Raw genomic sequence first — 19,653 nt, forward strand, 5'->3', positions numbered from 1 at the left:
GTATAACACAAAGCTTTATGCAGCACAGCCTAACAGAAAGATGACCAATAATGGAATCGGGAATCTGGGATCAAGCTCAGGAGCCATCACTTACCAGCCCTTAGACTTTGACCAACTCGTTAAATTTTTCTGAGCCTCACTTCATCACTGTTAAGCAGGTATAACAGCACAAGCTGACAGGATTATTCTGGGATATATATGAAAAATGAATTTAGCTTTTTGTTTGCAATGTAGCATATTATGACTGCTATTACTTTCATTGTTTCTTATTTGTTGCTATTGTTATATGATAGCAAAAAATTCATGGAAATGACAAAGACCTTTAAGAAATGTTAGGATCAGAACTACAGTAAAATGTGAAATTAAAGCATCAAAGACCTTATCTGGGGCTTCCCTGGTGGCGCAGTGGTTGGGAGTCTGCCTGCCTACGCAAGGGACACAGGTTCATGCCCGAGGCCAGGAAGATTCCACATGCCGCGGAGCGGCTGGGCCCGTGAGCCATGGCCACTGAGCCTGCGCGTCCGGAGCCTGTGCGTCCGGAGCCTGTGCTCCGCAACGGGAAAGGCACAACAGTGAGAGGTCCGCGTCCGCAAAAAAAAAAAAAAAAAAAAAAAAAAAAGACCTTATCTGTCCATGGATGTTGGAATTAAGTCTACATTAGAGAAAGTTATATTCTTTAATCTATGTTTCTCCATATAATTGCTGGGGATCAGTCATTAAAGAAAATCACAAAGCTAGAATTTTCAACTCTGTATCTTTCATCATTCTGACACAGTTTAATTATTCTTCTCATACACTGAGGATAGCTTTCATTCACTGAAACAAAACTATACCTTCCAAAAAAACCTACACAACACCAGGAGTAATGACAAAGATATATCTTACTAACCAGGGTCATGTATTACAATTTTAAAACACCATGAAAAAAAAATTAGTCTACTTGAAATTTAGATCTTAAACTCCAACTCCCTAGTGGTTTAATCTAAACTTTACTACATGGCTATCTTTGAAGAAGACATCTACAACGTAAATATGATATAAAAAATACAAGTATTAAATATAAAAATTCTTAAGCTTCAAAGAAAGTTTCTTCATAATATGAAATTAATGTTGAATAATTCTTGGCTGAACAATGTGAAATATTCCTGCGATACAAATTAATGGTAAATCAACTTCACTTCGCAAAATAATTTTGTTTGGGCACACGGGAATAGTAAATTTTGGTGAATGTCCCAGATCAAATTTAAAGGATTCTAGGTTTTGAATCATGCAACTGTGTGAAGGAAAAGTTTTTTCTCCTGACTCAAATTCAGTAATCAAAAATAAAAACATATTAAATCTGACTCTGTGAAGCTGTTATAACATAATGTAAAACTATTTACTTCTCTTACCTTAAAATGATAGTTTTAAATGTATTCCTAAATTTTCTGTAGAGAGTTTATCACTAAGAAATTCTTCCAAACAGGTGAGTTGTCACCTAGTTTTTCACCTAATCCATATATTAGATGAATACCAGGCTTTTAAGTGTAAAGTGGATGCAAATTTACAACCTTGTTTTGAAAGAATCCTTTCTCCAATTAAGATTTAGAATCCTTTCCATGACTGGTCCTCTAGCTAAAGGGGAACCTCAAAAAAAAAAAAGCTTCAGTTGGCATATTGCCCAAGCTCTTCATGAGGTAGCTGTTGTAAAAGAAGTAATGTTAGCAAGGGCCTCCAAGTAAAGAGCAATTGGGAGGCTACTGGAAAGTTAAGTGGCTATAAGTTGTCAAGTGACAGGAAGAAGGAAACTCAAAGCTTTAAGTTGCATATAGTACCTTTTACTTCCACACGAGATAAATAATAAAGCTTCACTGACTTAGGGCGCATCAAGAACTAACTCTGTCTGCCCCTTCAGACTTCCTCCAAGTACCACCAGATCATCTCACAATGATCATTTGTCAACACAAGTGTTAAAGAGCACACGACATGTCCAGTAGCGAGCTTCTTCTTACTGAGAGATGCACAGACATGCACACAGGCATGAAAACTCCCCCTATACCGTGCTTAGATGATTACTTTTGAAACTCAAAACCGTAATTTGGAAAGGTTTTCTCAAGCTTTCAAATGAGTTTTTATTATTGTTCTATTTTAAAATCTTTCTTGTAGCCCCTGGACTCAAAGATAGCACTTGTCTTAAGCAGTTTGACAAGAGTATAAGGGGGAAACCACAGAGCATGAGGGAAATCTGACACGCTTTTCAAATGAAAATATACAAGCAATTCCACGCTCACTATAAGGAACTAATAATACAGACCCTATCTGTATTATCAGCTCCCTGTTACAGTAACAGAAAAGCATCATCCATCACTGAACTCACTGGCAGACAAGCGCTGACCCACGGCACACCTGAAATGTAATGCTATGATTCATCCCCTTGTTCACTGCATTTGAAGAAATTATTTGACCATAGGAGCTCATTTTATGTGAATTCCTTTCAAAATGTGTTTTATTTTCACAATTCTTAGTAAAAATATCAAACTCTGGTATTCATGCTGCTTTGTTTAAGAGCAATGAAAACCAATTTTTTTATTATATGCAGAACAGAAGCTGAAGTACCCAGAGACCCTGCACTCTGAGTTCCTGTCAGAGGAACATTCCTTTCTAAAATGTAACTTTCAGTTTTCTGTAATAATACTGCAACTAAAATATTCTTCACTCTCTATCTACAGTACATCACTGGACTCTTGTTCAGAGGCGTCCTTATCTTCTTTACAAAACAAAGACTTTCTGTTCTGCCAAACTGAGCTAATGAAAGAACACAAGCATGATGAAAATCTCTCTCCTGTCATCCTTTTATGGCATGTCTCTGCTTCAAAAACCAACCCTCCTGAGATCAGGATGAAAGCATTTACTTGTACTTGTGACGATCAGTATAGAACACTTTTTTTCTTTTCTTTTTTTTTGGTGGGGGTGGTATATATGCCTACCATGTCCCCCCATGTATAAAATGCCAGGGAGAGCAGTGCTTGTGATCAGAAAGCACTGGGCAGCATACGTGTACCTGGTCAACGCAGGCTGGAATCACTCTATGTTTCTTTTAACTACACCAGGGAGATGGACAGTCTTCAGATGACTCAAAGAATGGAGACTTCAAAGACAGGTTAGGGTATCTGGCTACCTTATAATGAAGAAGAAAATATTTAAAAATTGTTTGAATTGTCTGGAAAATTACCCCAAATGTTTTCATCATAAATGGAGGGTAACTGAAAGTAGGTCTACATTGAGACATGCATTTCCAAACCATCATACTGCAAGGTACCATATAAGTATTTCTCCTGTCACACAATCAGGGGAATTTGCTAGAGAGACTGTCTAAATGCAGCTGGAAATGCCTCTTAAGACAGAAGGATGGCATCATTTACAAATCGTCCCACTGCACTACCCAAATGAACTGGAACTGGACAATAAGAACAGGCTTTCAGAAAACAAAAGTATCAAGGGAAAAAGGAAAGTTTATTTAGGCAGACTTGTCCTCTTTATCCATGTGAAAGTTTTCAAATACAAATCGATGCCTAATTAAGTCAATTACCCAAAACTCTACTGATAGGAATAAAAGTTGGAACAAAATGGGAAACCTTAGTACATAAGTTTAGTCAATCACATTGGGAATTTTCTGAACTAATGGATCTTACACATGTGCATGAACATTTTGCAAAGAGAATAATTATTTTTTACACATATAAAAATTGTTCCTGACATACGAGTAAAAAAAAAAGTCTCCAAATTTCCTATGAATTGTCCAGGTCCTAAGAATCCTTTTATAGACTACTTCTGATCCTAGTAAAATTCCCACCCTATCTATATGCCACAGTTGGACACACGTGTAAAACATGTGAATAAACATCATGAAAATCTGAAAATATCATGAAATATCCATGTAAATTCTGTCACTATCTGTCAGTAATATGTTATATTTGCTCAGGAAATATATTTAAACAGTTTTGAACTTATTTAAGATTATTACAAAAATTATTTAATTATAGAGCATGGAGGGATCTCTCATTTTAGAAATCAACTCACTAAAGGTCATGAGGTCTTCTCCTAATTTTGGGGTCTGCATGCTTTCACAATACCCTGCTGCTAAATTACTATTAATCACCCAAATAGAGATCTATAGTTTAATTATAACCTGAAGCAAATTTTCCATTATTCTGTTTTCTAATTTGGAAAATAAGATAATTATACTTCAATCTAAGATGAGTGAATGTTAAGGATAATGCATAAATGAGTGCTTTTCCCCACAGACACCTACACTTGAGACTATACAAATGCTAAATAACAAGAGAATGAAAAAAAGGAAGTTAAAAAGCAAATCAGACAGTCAAATTCCATTGGCTCTCACACAATACTGAATGAAGTACTGTTATGCTATGTTATAAATTACAGCTCCCCAATACATGGAATGATTCTCACAGAAGAAATACAAGCATAAATAAACAGAACAAGTTCCGGCTTAGAAATATCATTTGTTTGGCTAATTATATACAAAAATCAACTTCACAAATAACGCTATTAATGAAGTGCTCAGTTGAACAAAAACTGTAATTAAAAATAAATACAAATCAGAATTTTTTTCATGATAAGAAATGACAGTATCACAACCTTTTTTTTAATTTTAGAATTTTATTTATTTTTTTATACAGCAGGTTCTTATTAGTCATCCATTTTATACACATCAGTGTATACATGTCAATCCCAATCGCCCAATACATCCCCCCCCTACCCCCCCCCGCCACTTTCCCCCCTTGGTGTCCATATGCTTGTTCTCTACATCTGTGTCTCTATTTCTGCCCTGCAAACCGGTTCAACTGTACCATTTTTCTAGGTTCCACATATATGCGTTAATATATGATATTTGTTTTTCTCTTTCTGACTTACTTCACTCTGTATGACAGTCTCTAGATCCATCCACGTCTCTATAAACGACCCAATTTCATTCCTTTTTATGGCTGGGTAATACTCCATTGTATATATGTACCACATCTTCTTTATCCATTCGTCTGTCGATGGGCATTTAGGTTGCTTCCATGACCTGGTTATTGTAAACAGTGCTGCAATGAACATCAGGGTGCATGTGTCTTTTTGAATTATGACAACCTGTTATTTTTAAGTATACAGAAATCACTACACCAATATGAAACACTCCTGAGACTCAGATGGCATTCCCCGCTCTCTAAAAGAATATTATAAATGAGGAATTTCTGCACTGCGAATTATCCTTCCTGATTGTAGCTATGCTATAACTAGCTGCCACAAATCTGCTGCTTTGGGGTGCCATGTTTAGCATTATTTTTTAAAGAAAGCTATCTTGATCCTTTTTTATTTTATCCCTATGGATCTCCTCACATAGCACAAGCCCCAAATTTTGAAAACAGCAGAAGAAAAAAGATAAAAAATCTAAAGACTACCTCACAATCTGCCCAAAGCATATTTTAAGAATCGGGAGAAAAAAAGAATTGTGCTGTTTAAGTTACTCCTGGTTTCTCTAAAAGAAATTCATTGCAAGGCCTACATTTTAATCTAAGAGAGTCAGCTGAGCCTAGTTTCATGAGGGATGAAAATAGTACATGACTTGTTTAAGATCTGCACTAATATTCTCTGTTCAAGTAGAATGTCCGGAATATGACAAGGACACAAAATAATATCAAATCTCCTCTCCTTTTTTTTCCTTTTTAGCTACAGCTATTCCTATCATAATGACAAAAGAGCATGTTATCCAGTTTGAGAATCTCAAAATATCTGATTTGAGATTCTCAAAATATCAGAATCTAAGGAAATCATCCTCAAAAATAGTATCCACTAAATATATGGGTAATAACATACATTTTAGTGCATAAATTCTGTAAAATAACAAAAATAATTTTGTTCTAAAAAAGGAGATTTCTGTATAATAGTAACTCTATAAAAAATCTTTATGGGATTTCCCAGAACATTAACAATCAATTTGGAAATAATAGTGAAAATTTTGTCCAAACCCCACATTTTGTGGGAAACTAAGATTCAGAGAGCAATATGATTTATCTGAATCACACAGCAAAACTAGGCCTAGAAAAAAGGTTTTCTTATTCTAGTTCCCCTTCTGCAACACTCAACTGCCTTCTAAATTTCATCTGAGTAAAACTTTTCTATCAGAGAAGGAGAAACAAACAACAACAAAAGCCAGTGTACTCATCCAGTTATAGGAAATACATTTCTGAATAGTTACTAAGATGAGTGGTACTATGTTAATAAACATTTGAGAGGAAGTAGAGCTTAGTGGTAGTGAAAGATAAACTGAGGAATATTAAGATTTTAAGAGTTTGAGCAAAAATCGATTCGAATAGGGTAGAGCCAAACTGGAAGTGGTTAGGAGGCTCCTTTGGCCGGAGCTCAGAGAGAGGCTTTGAGAGAGAAAATGTGGAAGCAAAAAAAGGGAGTTATTGATTGGCTATAGCTTAAAGCCTAGTAAGCTATTTGCCTGCTTGTCCTTAGCATTTTGATTTTGTAACCTTGAGGCATTTGCAGGCTTAGATTTTGGTTTGCTTACACAGGTCACCATAGAATTAGAGTCCTATCAGTTAATGGCCTCCTTGTTTAATTAATTTAACAGTGGTTCAGAGGCAAAATAAAGGGATTTGAATCTGAGGGGGTGTAAACTGGCAAGTAATTTAACCTCTTTGGCCTCATGTGAAAATTAAGGATGATATTAGCGTCTACAAAAAGAGATGACATGAGGAGTACCTGTGAGAATTTACATGAGGCATGAGACCAGTGGTACATGGGACATGCTTGCCATTGATGTATTGTTACTAACTGCTCTTACCATACCCACCCTCCTCCAGAGCACTTCCTTCTTCCTTGCCTCATCCCTTACTTGGCAAATACTTACCATGGAAGCTGAGTGCTATCATAACACACTTAGGGATTTTTCACTTGAAAGGAGAAAGACCAATTAGGATTCAGTCAAGGTCAAGGGGAGGAGACCTCACTGTGGCAGGTCTATAGATTGAGATGACAGTGGGGGAATTTGTGTTAGAAAGAATGCCTAAAGTCTCTCCAAATTTTCAACATCGTTTTAGAATGAACCACTTTGTATGAGTCATTTCACTCTGAGGGCCTCCTTTACCTCATTTTAAGAGAGGATGGGAATAAATGGATGGTTCAGAAAACTGAGGTCTTTGGAGCCTCTTCAGGATCAGATGCTATGGGCAGAAAGGCTAAGCTGGGTACCATCTAAATCTTTCCAGAAACCACACTCTCCTCCACCATCCCACGTCCCATGCTAACCAGAATAGATCTTCCTTCCTATGTTTGACTTATTCTGAATCTAGGCGAGACTTTATTTGAACAAAGGTTTTCACAACTGAGATGAGCTTGAGAATCAACAGATCTGTACGCCCAATTCCAGCTAAAAAATTTTATGACATCAAAAATATGCTAATTTTATATGATACTAAATTTACTCAGGTGGCTGGAACTTGATATTATTAAAAATCCATGTCTTTCAAATTAGCAAAAATATCATATTGAATATATTGTTCATATGTCAATATTAATAGTTACTGGCAACTCATTTTTGTCTCAGTTATTCCATCAAGGGACCTAATCCAGGCAATTTACTTACCCAGTGTAGTGTGCCTCAATATGATGACTAAAGTAACTCTCTTCCTCATTTACTACCAGCTAGATGCAAACGTAAAATGAAATAGGAATGACAGGTAATTAATCTGATAGCATTTAAAAGCCCCATAATGACTAAAATTCAGTGATCCTAATGTGTCTATGACATAGGGTTACAGCACTAAACAAATTAGTGATCAATTAAATACAAAGGTTAAAACTGAATAAGTCAGCTTACCCACAGCTATTTTTTGGTCATCTTTTAAAATATGTTTCATGTTCAGAGTAGTGTCAGTTTAGAATATGAAGAAACCTTAACGATCATATAACCAGTTTCTAAGTTTTAATGATCAATAACTTGAGGCACAGGAAAGTAAAATGTCTCGTCTACAATCACACAGTCACTGAGTAAACCTGATCCATGTTTCATAATGCAAAGCAAATTTTCTTCCCCTATATCAATTTTTTATTAACAGATAAATATTCTAAGATAATATCCATTAAACTACTCTAGTCATCATTATCCACTCCCTGAAAGTTGACACAGGTATTTAAACAGTTAATTCTGAAAAACTGGAAAATAAATATTTCTCAAGGAAAGAAGAATAGCCTTTTATAGGGATGCATTTAGAATAATGTAACAATACCTTTGGGATATGGAACCTTCAATTAGAATTGAAGAAAGACTGAGTCTTACAACAAAGGAATATAAAGTCAGATAATGGGAGAATAGAATTTAAGTACTTTATACAAATGAACTTAGCTAGCAATTTGCTATAGAAGAAAAGGAAAAACTGGGCTTTAATGTAGCCATAGCAACCTCCTATCTTGAACAATTTTTTATCTTAAGCATCCAAATGTTTCTCTTCTTCAGACTCTGTAGTCTTTATAATACACATAATGAGATACGGAGAAGAAGCCACACTTTGTTCTTAAGCTTTAGGATTGTGAAAATTCACCTGAAAGGTGAATTTCGGGATTTTACATTTTCTTACCCATGTATTTCCCCACTACTTCAGTTGATTTTTTATAAGCATCATAAAAGAACACAGAACATTCAGGTTACTTCCGTTGGATGGACAGAACTAAGCCTCTTCCTTTGTGCATCCATAGAGTAGTACACATACTACTATTACAACAAGTCAACTCTACTGTGCATCATCCTCTGCTATTTTCTCCTTCAGTAACTCAGAACTTGGTGAGCAGAGAGTTCACCTTATTTATTGTTGACTTTGCAGTAGCTACAACAGTGCCTGCCAAAAAGGAGGTGTCTGGTCAATGTTTCATAAATGTAGAAAAACAGAATAAGCTAAAGAATTAAGATCTTTTTACCAAGAAAAAAGTAGCTTTTGCTCTTAAAAGTTGCATACATAATTATATCTAGAAATAATTTCTATTTTTATTTAAAGAAATCTAAAGTTACGAGTGTCCACAGGTATTAAAAAATATCATAAGATATGAGAACTCTTAAAATTGTTTCATTTAATGGCCTAAACTGGGAGGTTTCATGCTGCTGGTCAGAGTCTAATTATACATATATTACTTGTTTAATTTAAAACACAGAAAACACTTTAGATCTTTGACTCTCCCTTAGGCAAAATCTACATGGGGAAGCCAACAAAAAAATTAAAGACACCGTGAGAAAAATTTAGAAAGCACAAAAGGACATATGTATTAGGAAAATTCCACATCTTAAAATGCTTTCTAAATTTAAAAAAAAAAGGTCTTTGAATTTACCACCCACACCCCCAGAAAAAGGGCCTTAAGTTCACTGCCAATTATTCTTTGTCAAAGAAAAATCATTTTTAATCTTTCAATTCTTAAAAATCTTATAAAATGTAAAGATTAGAAATGCAAGCACAGTGACTGATGCAGTAGGCCCTCAGCAAATATTTATTGACAGATCAAAGGGAAGAATAAATGAAAAACTAGATAGATGATAAGCTCTACATAAGGGTTGATTTTGGACTGTATGAGTCATTCATGCAAGTCATTTAAAAGAACCTTTATATAATACATTTCATTGATATGTCAGTTTTCATTCCTGGTGACATTTCATTAACATTGTCTTTTGAACTTGTATAACATTCAATTATAACTTACTTTGCTTTAATATATGATTCTGTTGCCTTTAAAACTAAAAGAAAGGGGACTTCCCTGGTAGTGCAGTGGTGAAGAATCCACCTGCCAAGGCAGGGGACACAGGTTCGAGCCCTGGTCTGGGAAGATCCCACATGCCACGGAGCAACTAAGCTCATGCGCCACAGCTACAGAGCCTGTGCTCTAGAGCCCACGAGCCATAGCTACTGAGCCCGCATGCCACAACTACTGAAGCCCACATGCCTAGAGCCTGTGCTCTGCAACAAGAGAAGCCATTGCAATGAGAAGCCTGCACGCTATAACGAAGAGTAGCTCCGCTCAAGGCAACTAGAGAAAGCCCACGCATGGCAACGAAGACCCAATGCAGCCAAAAATAAATAAATAAATAAAATTTTTTAAAAAACTAAAAGGAGGTACAAAAAATAACCTTATAAACTAGTTTTAGATGAAAAAACAACTGAAAAGAACAATAGTTAATTATGAGTTGGTCCTTAGCTCCTACATATGACTACATATATGAATGTGTACCCTAACAACAAGAAATCATTTAATGAAAATTCATCCACTATTAAGATTTACTTGTATATGGCTTAATTTATTTTAAAGAAGAGAAGCAAAATATTTTATCTATTTTACATCCATCCATCCACCCATCCATCCATAATATAATATTTATTTGAAGACTTATTACCCATCCATCCATAATATAATATTTATTTGAAGACTTATTATGTCCCAGTCCCAATGCTAGGCTCCAGATCATCTATCAAGGCAACAGTCCTAAAACCTTCAAAACCTAAGTTGAAATACTGACTTTTTGAAGTATAATTTTCCTACTCTTTAGAAGAAAAAATAATCCCAGCAAATTGATGGGAGTATGGGAAATTATGTAAGTATATCAATAATTACATAATACAAATTTTCTAAGTTTGAAAACATTTTTCAGAGAGTTTATTTTTTTCATTATATTCAAAAAGTAAAAGTAGAAGAGGGAAAGATGAGGGAGGATAGAAGTGAGAGGGTTTAGGGCACACGCATTGAAATTCTCAAAAAGTGAAAATGGGATTCAGCTGGCCCATCTATTTTTTAATGACATAATTAGTTTATTTTAAAAAATTTTACACCAATGCACATAAAAAAACAAATGACAATATCTCCTTCTAAAATCAGCGTCACCATTATCACTGTTATCTAGCCCAAATCTCAAAATAGCCACCAGCAGAAACCATTTTCTCACTGATAGAGCTAAAGTGTACCTAAAGAACAGCTATGTTTTTAAATTGGTGCTGGTAAAGTGAACCACTTTCTGTTTTGCCAGTGGAAAGTTGGCAGTATACCTGTGTTATTTCTACTTTCTTTTTTTTTATATAAATTTTTATTTTATTTATTTATTTATTTTTGGCTGTGTTGGGTCTTTGTTGCTGCACACAGGCTTTCCCTAGTTGAGGCGAGCAGGGGCTACTCTTTGTTGCAGTGCACAGGCTTCTGATTGCAGTGGCTTCTCTTGTTGTGGAGCACAGGCTCCAGGCACGTGGGCTTCAGTAGCTGTGGCTCACAGTCACTAGAGCGCAGGCTCAGTAGTTGTGGCACATGGGCTTAGTGACTCCGCGTCATGTGGGATCTTCCCAAACCAGGGCTCGAACCCATGTCCCCTGCATTGGCAGGCAGATTCTTAACCACTGAGCCACCAGGGAAGTCCCCTATTTCTACTCTCTAACCACCAAACAATAAGAAAAATATTCTGTAAAAAACTGGGAGCATATCTTTTTCTCTTTATTTTTTTTTCTATGTTGTTTATTTTAAGTTACTTAAGAAGGGAAACAGTCATTTTAATCATTATTCCATATTCTATCATCCAACACAAATTATAGAAAGACACAATTGTGAGTTAGCATGTAGCAAACATTCGTTTAATGACCTATATACTGGCCTAGGTACTAATCAACCGATCAAATGTACTAATATAATCAAAAGTAAGCTGAACACAGTTCCTATTAATAATAATAATCTCAAAATCTAGTAGGAAAATAATAATCTAATAATCTTATATCTAGTAAGGAAATAGTCTAATAATCTAATGTCTAGTAATAATCTACTAATAATTTTATGGCCAGTAAGGGAAAAAAGAAGTGTAAACAAATGATTATCATGACACAGATGAGAGGTGACCAAGAATGAATCCAGGAAAAGCTTCCCAGCATAGATGTTTGGGGGCTGAGGTCATGCTAAGGGCCATGAGACTCAAGAGGTCCAGTTTCTGGCAATGATATGCTCTTTACTAAAGCAGGTATGTCAGGCTATCATTTCTGATGATGATGATAATTAAGAAGTCTAACCTAACTTCCCTGTACCTGACTCTATAATTACAAACAAATTGCATATTCATAATTTGTATTTCTGAGTAGATTTTTTAAATGGAGCAAAAGCACTGACCAGCAGATTCAAGTATTTGTACTCTCTTGACAGTCATATTTCTCACTGTAATGTATTGGCATTTGGGTTTTGTTCCTTGTGAGTTTGGTTAGTGTGAATCATACCCTAGTCACTATTAGTAGATTGATAAAATTAATTTTCTAAATTTGAAAAGCTGAAGTCAAAGGTAATGCCAGCCCTTCCTAAGAAAAACATCACTACATTACCTTCTGTTAAAATAATTTCATAGCAACTCTACATATGGATGCAAGCCTAAGGATAAAACCTGGGTTCTAATCCCACCTCATCAATTATTAGCTGTGTGATTTCAGGCAGATAGGTGTCAATACCCTTACAAACAAATAAACAAACAAACAAATAAATAAATAAATAATAGTGGTTAAAATCCCTCTCCAATCTGTTTCAAGGCCATTATTAACATAAAATAATGAATAACAAAGGGCTTGGAAAACCACAAAGCTCTAAGATGTAAGATATTATTACTGCCTTACTATCCTGCAAACAATCCATGCCAAATAATCCAATAGTGAAAGTATCATAATCATTTTCATAAACATGAGAAAAAAATCAATATTACAATAAAGGCAAAATTTACATATCCTCTGTTGTACTTCCCATACTGATAATTTCTTCCTACAGACCTGGAGAAATAAAATTTGAATTTGTTCACCACTTTAAGAACCCTCCTTATTTTCAAAAGCTTGCAGAATAAATATAGTTCAAATAGGGTTGTTTCTGGCATATGGCTATGCCAAAATGATGAAATGAGGTCAGAATAGAGTTTCTAATTAAACATAAATATAAATTTAAGAAAATACAAAAATTTTAAAACAAAAAGTGGTATTATTAGGTTAACATCCCCCCAAAAAGAATGTTTCACCTTGAACATTTCTAATCCTCTAGTTAACATAAAGGAGAATATAGGAGTCTTTTTGCTCTGCCAGAGAAAGTGGATATAACTGGTTATTTGGCAGAAATTATGATTGCTCAGTTCTCAACCGAGTGATTTATGGCAACATGCAGAAATTTATACTTTGTACCTAGGTTTTTTTCTTCATTTTGAGAATAAAGAGGCAATAGATTTCTATTTTAAGTTTTATCCAGATGCCTCTCCTATGTGCTCCCATTTCATCACTGACACTGAATTGTAACCATCTGTTTACCTGTGTCTCCCCAGAAAGACTGAAAACTTATGAAGGGAAGAGACCATATTTAAGTCATCTTTTTATCCTCCAACTATTAACCCAATAACTGGCACATAAAAGGTGTTCATTAAATGTTGACTGGATAAATTGAGGAATAAACTAAGATATAATATTAGATTGACTTAAAAGTCTAGTTCCTTTGTATTACACTCAAATTTAATCTTTGGATTTTAGTAATAAAGGTAACACACATTCTGTGTAACTAATAGATTTACCCAAGTTAAACCAGTTGAATACTGAAATTAGGAAATCAAACAAACCGAATTGCTTGAATTGTATGTAGCAAACATGAATATGTCCATTTATTAAGTAATATAATTCATTTATCAGTTCACTGAAAACATTTCTTGAGCATCTACTATGTTCTAATTACCATGCCCAGGAGCTGGCAGGCCTCAGGCTCTCAAGGAAGTGAGTATCTGGTGGGGCAGAGAACCAACTAAATATTCTGACAGAGGTGTGTGCTGGGGCCATTGAACGACCTCAGAGGGCAGCTAAAGTACAACTGCAGGGAGGGGTTATATGGAAGGCTTCACAGAGAGGTGATGCTTGAACTGAGGGTTGATAAAACAGCAATAATTAATGTAAAACAAAGAAACAGGCAATCCAGGCAGAGAGAAAAGGGTGAGGCACCCACAGTTCTACTGGCAGAGAGAAGGCTGCATATAGAAGAATGGCAAAAAATGACAAGAAACACAGAGAAAAAGAGGAGGGACCCCAGATTGTGTAGGGTTAAGGATTTATAAAACATCTTCAGGGAAGAAGCAGTTGTATTAAATTCTTTCCTCAAGGGGCTTAGAGCTTACTTAAAACAGATTAAGAGTAATAGGTGAACAGTATTTAAAAAAGGAATTTTGATCAGCAAATAGGTGAAGTAACAAAACAAAACAAACAAACATAAAAAGCAAAGACACTTAATTCAAGATAACTTAGGAGTTATCTGAACTTCATGATCCAGTTTTATCACATCTCTTAAAGGATAAGAGGAGAATTAGGTGTGACTTTGAACTATAAATATTCCAACAATTTTGAAAACCAAAGAATGTTTTAAATTGAAAAGAAAGTGTTTTATCTCTCTGTAGAGACCATATCTCCAAATACATTGATCTCTGTCACTGAAGTACCTACCTTAGAGTCACTCAACAATGCCATTATAAATGTCAATATTGGGCAGAGATGAAAGAAAAGAAGAGTATTCACAGACTGATTATTCAGCAGACCATTACTACTGGTAGGCAAGAAGTCTCAGAATGAACAGTCCAGCCATGCTCCAGCTGTCCTGCACACTTGCGGGGAGAGCTCACGGGCAGTCCAACGGATGGAGTGTACATGTAAAAGTAATGTGGTGTTTTACAATACAGCACATATCAAAATTGCAACTTGGTTTCAGATTGCTTATTGTTATGATAAAGACATCAGTAACCATTTAAAAGAAGGTACATCTAAGTGTCTGTATTAGTGATGTAATCAAAGTTACTTTTTCATTGTTAGTAACTAATGGAATGTAAGTTATTTTCAGGGAAAAATAAAACAGTCTAACATTAATCTGAATTTCAGTCAAGTATGACAATATACAGGTACATCTACAGCAAGTTAGACTACCTTTTCCAAATGCTGCAAAATTCAAGTCACTTTATACAAAGGAGACTATGGAGAGAAGTATGAATTAAAATGAAAAATTCAGCGAAATTCCCCAATTTCTAGTTCATTTTATAATTTTATTTCTTAATGTCATCTCCTGGGAACCTGAGGAACCACAGGCTAACTCATTTGATTGTAACTGAACAGTATTATTTATTTATAAACTTTTAATTTTGCCTCTCTAAGAGAAAATAAAAAAGTCATCACTGAAAGGTTTTCTTTTTTTTCCCCTATAACTAATTGTCAAAGAGAACGACAAATAATAAATTACAGGCTATAAACAAGCAAATATCTGAAAACAAAGACAAATTCTGGCAGAATAATTTTTACATTTAATGCAACTTCAGTCTTCTAAAGATCCACTTTCACAGCCATAAAAAAGAACGAAATAATGCCATTTGCAGCAGTATGGATGGACTTAGAGATTGTCATACTGAGTAAAGTAAATGATACAGAGAAAGACAAGTATATTGCTTATATGTGGATCTAAAAAAATGGTGCAAATGAACTTATTTACAAAACAGAAATAGAGTCACAGATGTAGAAAACAAACTTATGGTTACCAGAGGGGAAAGGAGGGGAGGGATAAGTTGGGAGATTGGGATTGACATATACTATATATAAAATAGATAACTAATAAAGACCTACTATAAAACACAGGCTAGTCTACTCAATACTCTGTAATGGCCTATATGGAAAAAGAGTGTATATATGTATATGTATAACTGATTCACTTTGATGTACACACCTGAAACTAATACAACATTGTAAATCAACTATACTCCAATAAAAAAAAAATCCAGCCTATCCAATGTCTGGGCCAATAACTATTAAGGACAGTCATAACAAGGATAAAGTCATCAAAACATACTGAATTAACTGTAAACTAAGAATATTATATATAAGATAATCATAATCAGTTAATGGATATTGTGTTTTTTTCCCTTTGGACTAATTATTTTTCTCTTTTTTCTTTTATATTTTATTTTATTATAGTTAGCATCATGCTGCTATTCCTGCAAGTACTGAACAAGCATGGGATTTGAATATTACACTCTAAATAAATGAATTGCTTAATTTCCTCTGACCATCTATACATACTCCATCTTCAAAAAGTATATCAATATTCTAACATAAAGGAGATAGGAACCTTTTGTTCAATATGCATGACATTTCTGGACAATGCAATTGTGGCACTGGCACGTTTTTCCATGAAGAAAATATTTGCAGTTCTATGGCATTCATCATTTGACAAAAGCAACTATTTTCCTTATCTATCAGCTCTTACTGATCTTACTAGCAGTGGCCCTGGAATCCTTAAGGACCCATTAAATCTCTGAAGAAGAAAGCTAAGATGAAGGACCTGCCACTCCAAATTCATGTGCTACTTGGCCTAGCTATCACTACACTAGTTCAAGCTGTAGATAAAAAAGCAGATTGCCCACGATTATGTACATGTGAAATCCGGCCCTGGTTTACACCTAGATCCATTTATATGGAAGCATCTACAGTGGATTGTAATGATTTAGGTCTTTCAAATTTCCCAGCCAGATTGCCTGCTGACACACAGATTCTGCTCCTACAGACTAACAATATTGCAAAAATTGAATACTCCATAGACTTTCCAGTAAATCTTACTGGCCTGGACTTATCTCAAAACAATTTATCTTCAGTTACCAATATTAATGTAAAAAAGATGCCTCAGCTTCTTTCTGTGTACCTAGAGGAAAACAAACTTACTGAGCTGCCTGAAAAATGTCTGTCTGGACTTAGTAACTTACAAGAACTCTATATTAATCACAACTTGCTTTCTACAATTTCACCTGGAGCCTTTATTGGCCTACATAATCTTCTTCGACTTCATCTCAATTCAAATAGATTGCAGATGATCAACAGTAAGTGGTTTGAGGCTCTTCCCAATCTGGAGATTCTGATGATTGGGGAAAATCCAATCATCAGAATCAAAGACATGAACTTTAAGCCTCTTATCAATCTTCGCAGCCTGGTTATAGCTGGTATAAATCTCACGGAAATACCAGATAATGCCTTGGTTGGACTTGAAAACTTAGAAAGCATCTCTTTTTATGACAACAGGCTTATTAAAGTGCCCCATGTTGCCCTTCAGAAAGTGGTAAACCTCAAATTTTTGGATCTAAATAAAAATCCCATTAATAGAATACGGAGGGGTGATTTTAGCAATATGCTACATTTAAAAGAATTGGGGATAAACAATATGCCTGAGCTGATTTCCATCGACAGTCTTGCTGTGGATAATCTTCCAGATTTAAGAAAAATAGAAGCTACTAACAACCCAAGGTTGTCTTACATTCACCCAAATGCATTTTTCAGACTACCCAAGCTGGAATCACTCATGCTTAACAGCAATGCCCTTAGTGCCCTGTACCGCAGTACCATTGAGTCTCTGCCAAACCTCAAGGAAATCAGCATACACAGCAATCCCATCAGGTGTGATTGTGTCATCCGTTGGATTAATATGAACAAAACCAACATTCGATTTATGGAGCCAGATTCACTGTTTTGCGTGGACCCACCTGAATTCCAAGGCCAGAATGTTCGGCAGGTGCATTTCAGGGAAATGATGGAAATCTGTCTCCCTCTTATAGCTCCAGAGAGTTTTCCTTCTAATCTGGATTTAGAAACTGGGAGCTATGTTTCCTTACACTGCAGAGCTACTGCAGAGCCACAGCCTGAAATCTCCTGGATCATACCTTCTGGTAAAAAACTCTTGCCTAATACTCTGACAGACAAGTTCTATGTCCATTCTGAAGGCACACTAGATATAAGTGGCATCTCCCCAACAGAAGGGGGTTTATATACCTGTATAGCAACTAACCTGGTTGGTGCTGACTTGAAGTCTATTATGATCAAAGTGGATGGCTCTTTTCCCCAGGATAACAATGGATCCCTGAATATTAAAATAAAAGATGTTCAGGCCAACTCAGTTCTGGTGTCTTGGAAAGCAAGTTCTAAAATTCTCAAATCCAGTGTTAAGTGGACAGCCTTTGTCAAGACTCAAAATTCCCATGCTGCCCAAAGTGCTCGAATACCATCTGATGTCAAGGTATATAATCTTACTCATCTGAACCCATCAACTGAGTATAAGATTTGTATTGATATCCCCACCATCTATCAAAAAAGCAGAAAACAATGTGTAAATGTCACCACAAAAGGTTTGCACCCTGATCGAAAAGAGTATGATAAGAGTAACACCACAACATTTATGGCCTACCTTGGAGGTTTTCTGGGGATTATTGGTATGATATGTCTTTTCAGCTGCCTCTCTCAAGAAATGAACTGTGATGGTGGACATAACTATGTGAGAAATTACTTACAGAAACCAACCTTTGCATTCAGTGAGCTTTATCCTCCTCTGATCAACCTCTGGGAAGCAGGCAAAGAAAAAGGTACAGCATTGGAAGTAAAAGCAACTGTTATAGGTGTGCCAACAAACATGTCCTAAAAACAACTAACTAAATCTACTTCAAAGAAAACTCAAAACTGTGGTTGTACTTTAAAAAAAAAAAAGGCAGAGAAATAATACTTTGTAGAAGGAAGTTTAAGCTTCACCAATGCTGCTCCTGACCAATGGACATATGTACAAGTTCAGCATTTTAATTAACTGGCTTCGAAGGGTACTGTGGCAACCAAATAAAACAATTCCATTTTCTAGAACTTTCATGTAACTTTTATGTCTGGACTACAGTTAAAGTGGACAAAAACATTTCTGTATTTTTTTTAAGTATATAAGAGTAGTTGAACTGAGCAATACCTCCTCCTGTGTTGTATTACACGTTAGCCACGAGTTTTTGCAGTGACCAGATAAACTTGAATTGACACGTGGTGTAATAAAATGGACAAATTCTGTAGAGTAGACACAGTGAATATGTGGACCTCTTTTATAAGGAAAAATACATTTTGGATTAAAATCAATTGCTTTTGTCTTGTTTTTGTTTCTAAATAAAGAATAACTTCTGGGAAATATCATTTGATCAGATATCATTTAAATGACAATGTTTTCAAAAAGTGTTTTTCTATAATGAAATTTGGAATGCTAAGAGTAAGACACTTTTACTGGGTGATGTAACTACATTTTTATAATGCACAAAAATGGATTTTAGAAGGCACTTTATCAATATTGAAAGAAAATAATAACATTGTACTTAACCCTTTATTGACAGAAACAAATCCTCTTGGAAATTATGTATTCACTTATAGATTTTCTTTTCTTAACAAGCAGCTTTTGGAGTGGATTTAATTACTAAGTTCATACAATATAAATCCAATATCTAAGGAAATGAAAGTCTTATTTTAATAATTGGTAGTAGCTCAACATTAGGCTGCTTGCTTTGCAGAAAATATTGCCAAATTTCAGTAGGACTTATGATCTAGGTGTAATTTTCAAATCTTGCTGTGATTGTAAACACTTAATGAGCTTCACTGCAATAACAAGCAAACAATCTAATAATCTTCTATGTTGCAAATACAGCAAGGAAACATGTTCTACATGACCCCCAAAGAAGGAGGTTTATATACTTGTATAGCAACTAACCTAGTCGATACTGAGTTAAAGACAGTTATGATCAAAGCGGATGATTCTTTTCCCCAGGATAACAAT

General features: G+C 35.2%; 2 protein-coding genes across 5 annotated transcripts in view; one reads left to right on the forward strand and one right to left on the reverse strand.

Moving 5' to 3' along the window:
• The window catches only part of IMMP2L (inner mitochondrial membrane peptidase subunit 2), a 906,926-nt gene that overhangs the window by 455,006 nt on the left and 432,267 nt on the right, over nucleotides 1-19,653 (reverse strand). The window lies entirely within an intron of this gene.
• On the forward strand, nucleotides 16,372-19,350 carry LRRN3 (leucine rich repeat neuronal 3). Its single transcript, XM_060020735.1, has one exon. It carries the CDS (start codon nucleotides 16,372-16,374, stop codon nucleotides 18,496-18,498), a length of 2,127 nt encoding a protein of 708 aa, XP_059876718.1. The 3' UTR covers nucleotides 18,499-19,350.

Source organism: Delphinus delphis, chromosome 9, assembly GCF_949987515.2.
Source record: "Delphinus delphis chromosome 9, mDelDel1.2, whole genome shotgun sequence".
Taxonomy (NCBI): domain Eukaryota; kingdom Metazoa; phylum Chordata; class Mammalia; order Artiodactyla; family Delphinidae; genus Delphinus; species Delphinus delphis.

Coding starts and splice junctions, on each gene's coding strand:
- LRRN3 (XM_060020735.1), top strand. CDS start 16,372: ATGAAGGACCTGCCACTCCAAATTCATGTGCTACTTGGCCTAGCTATC.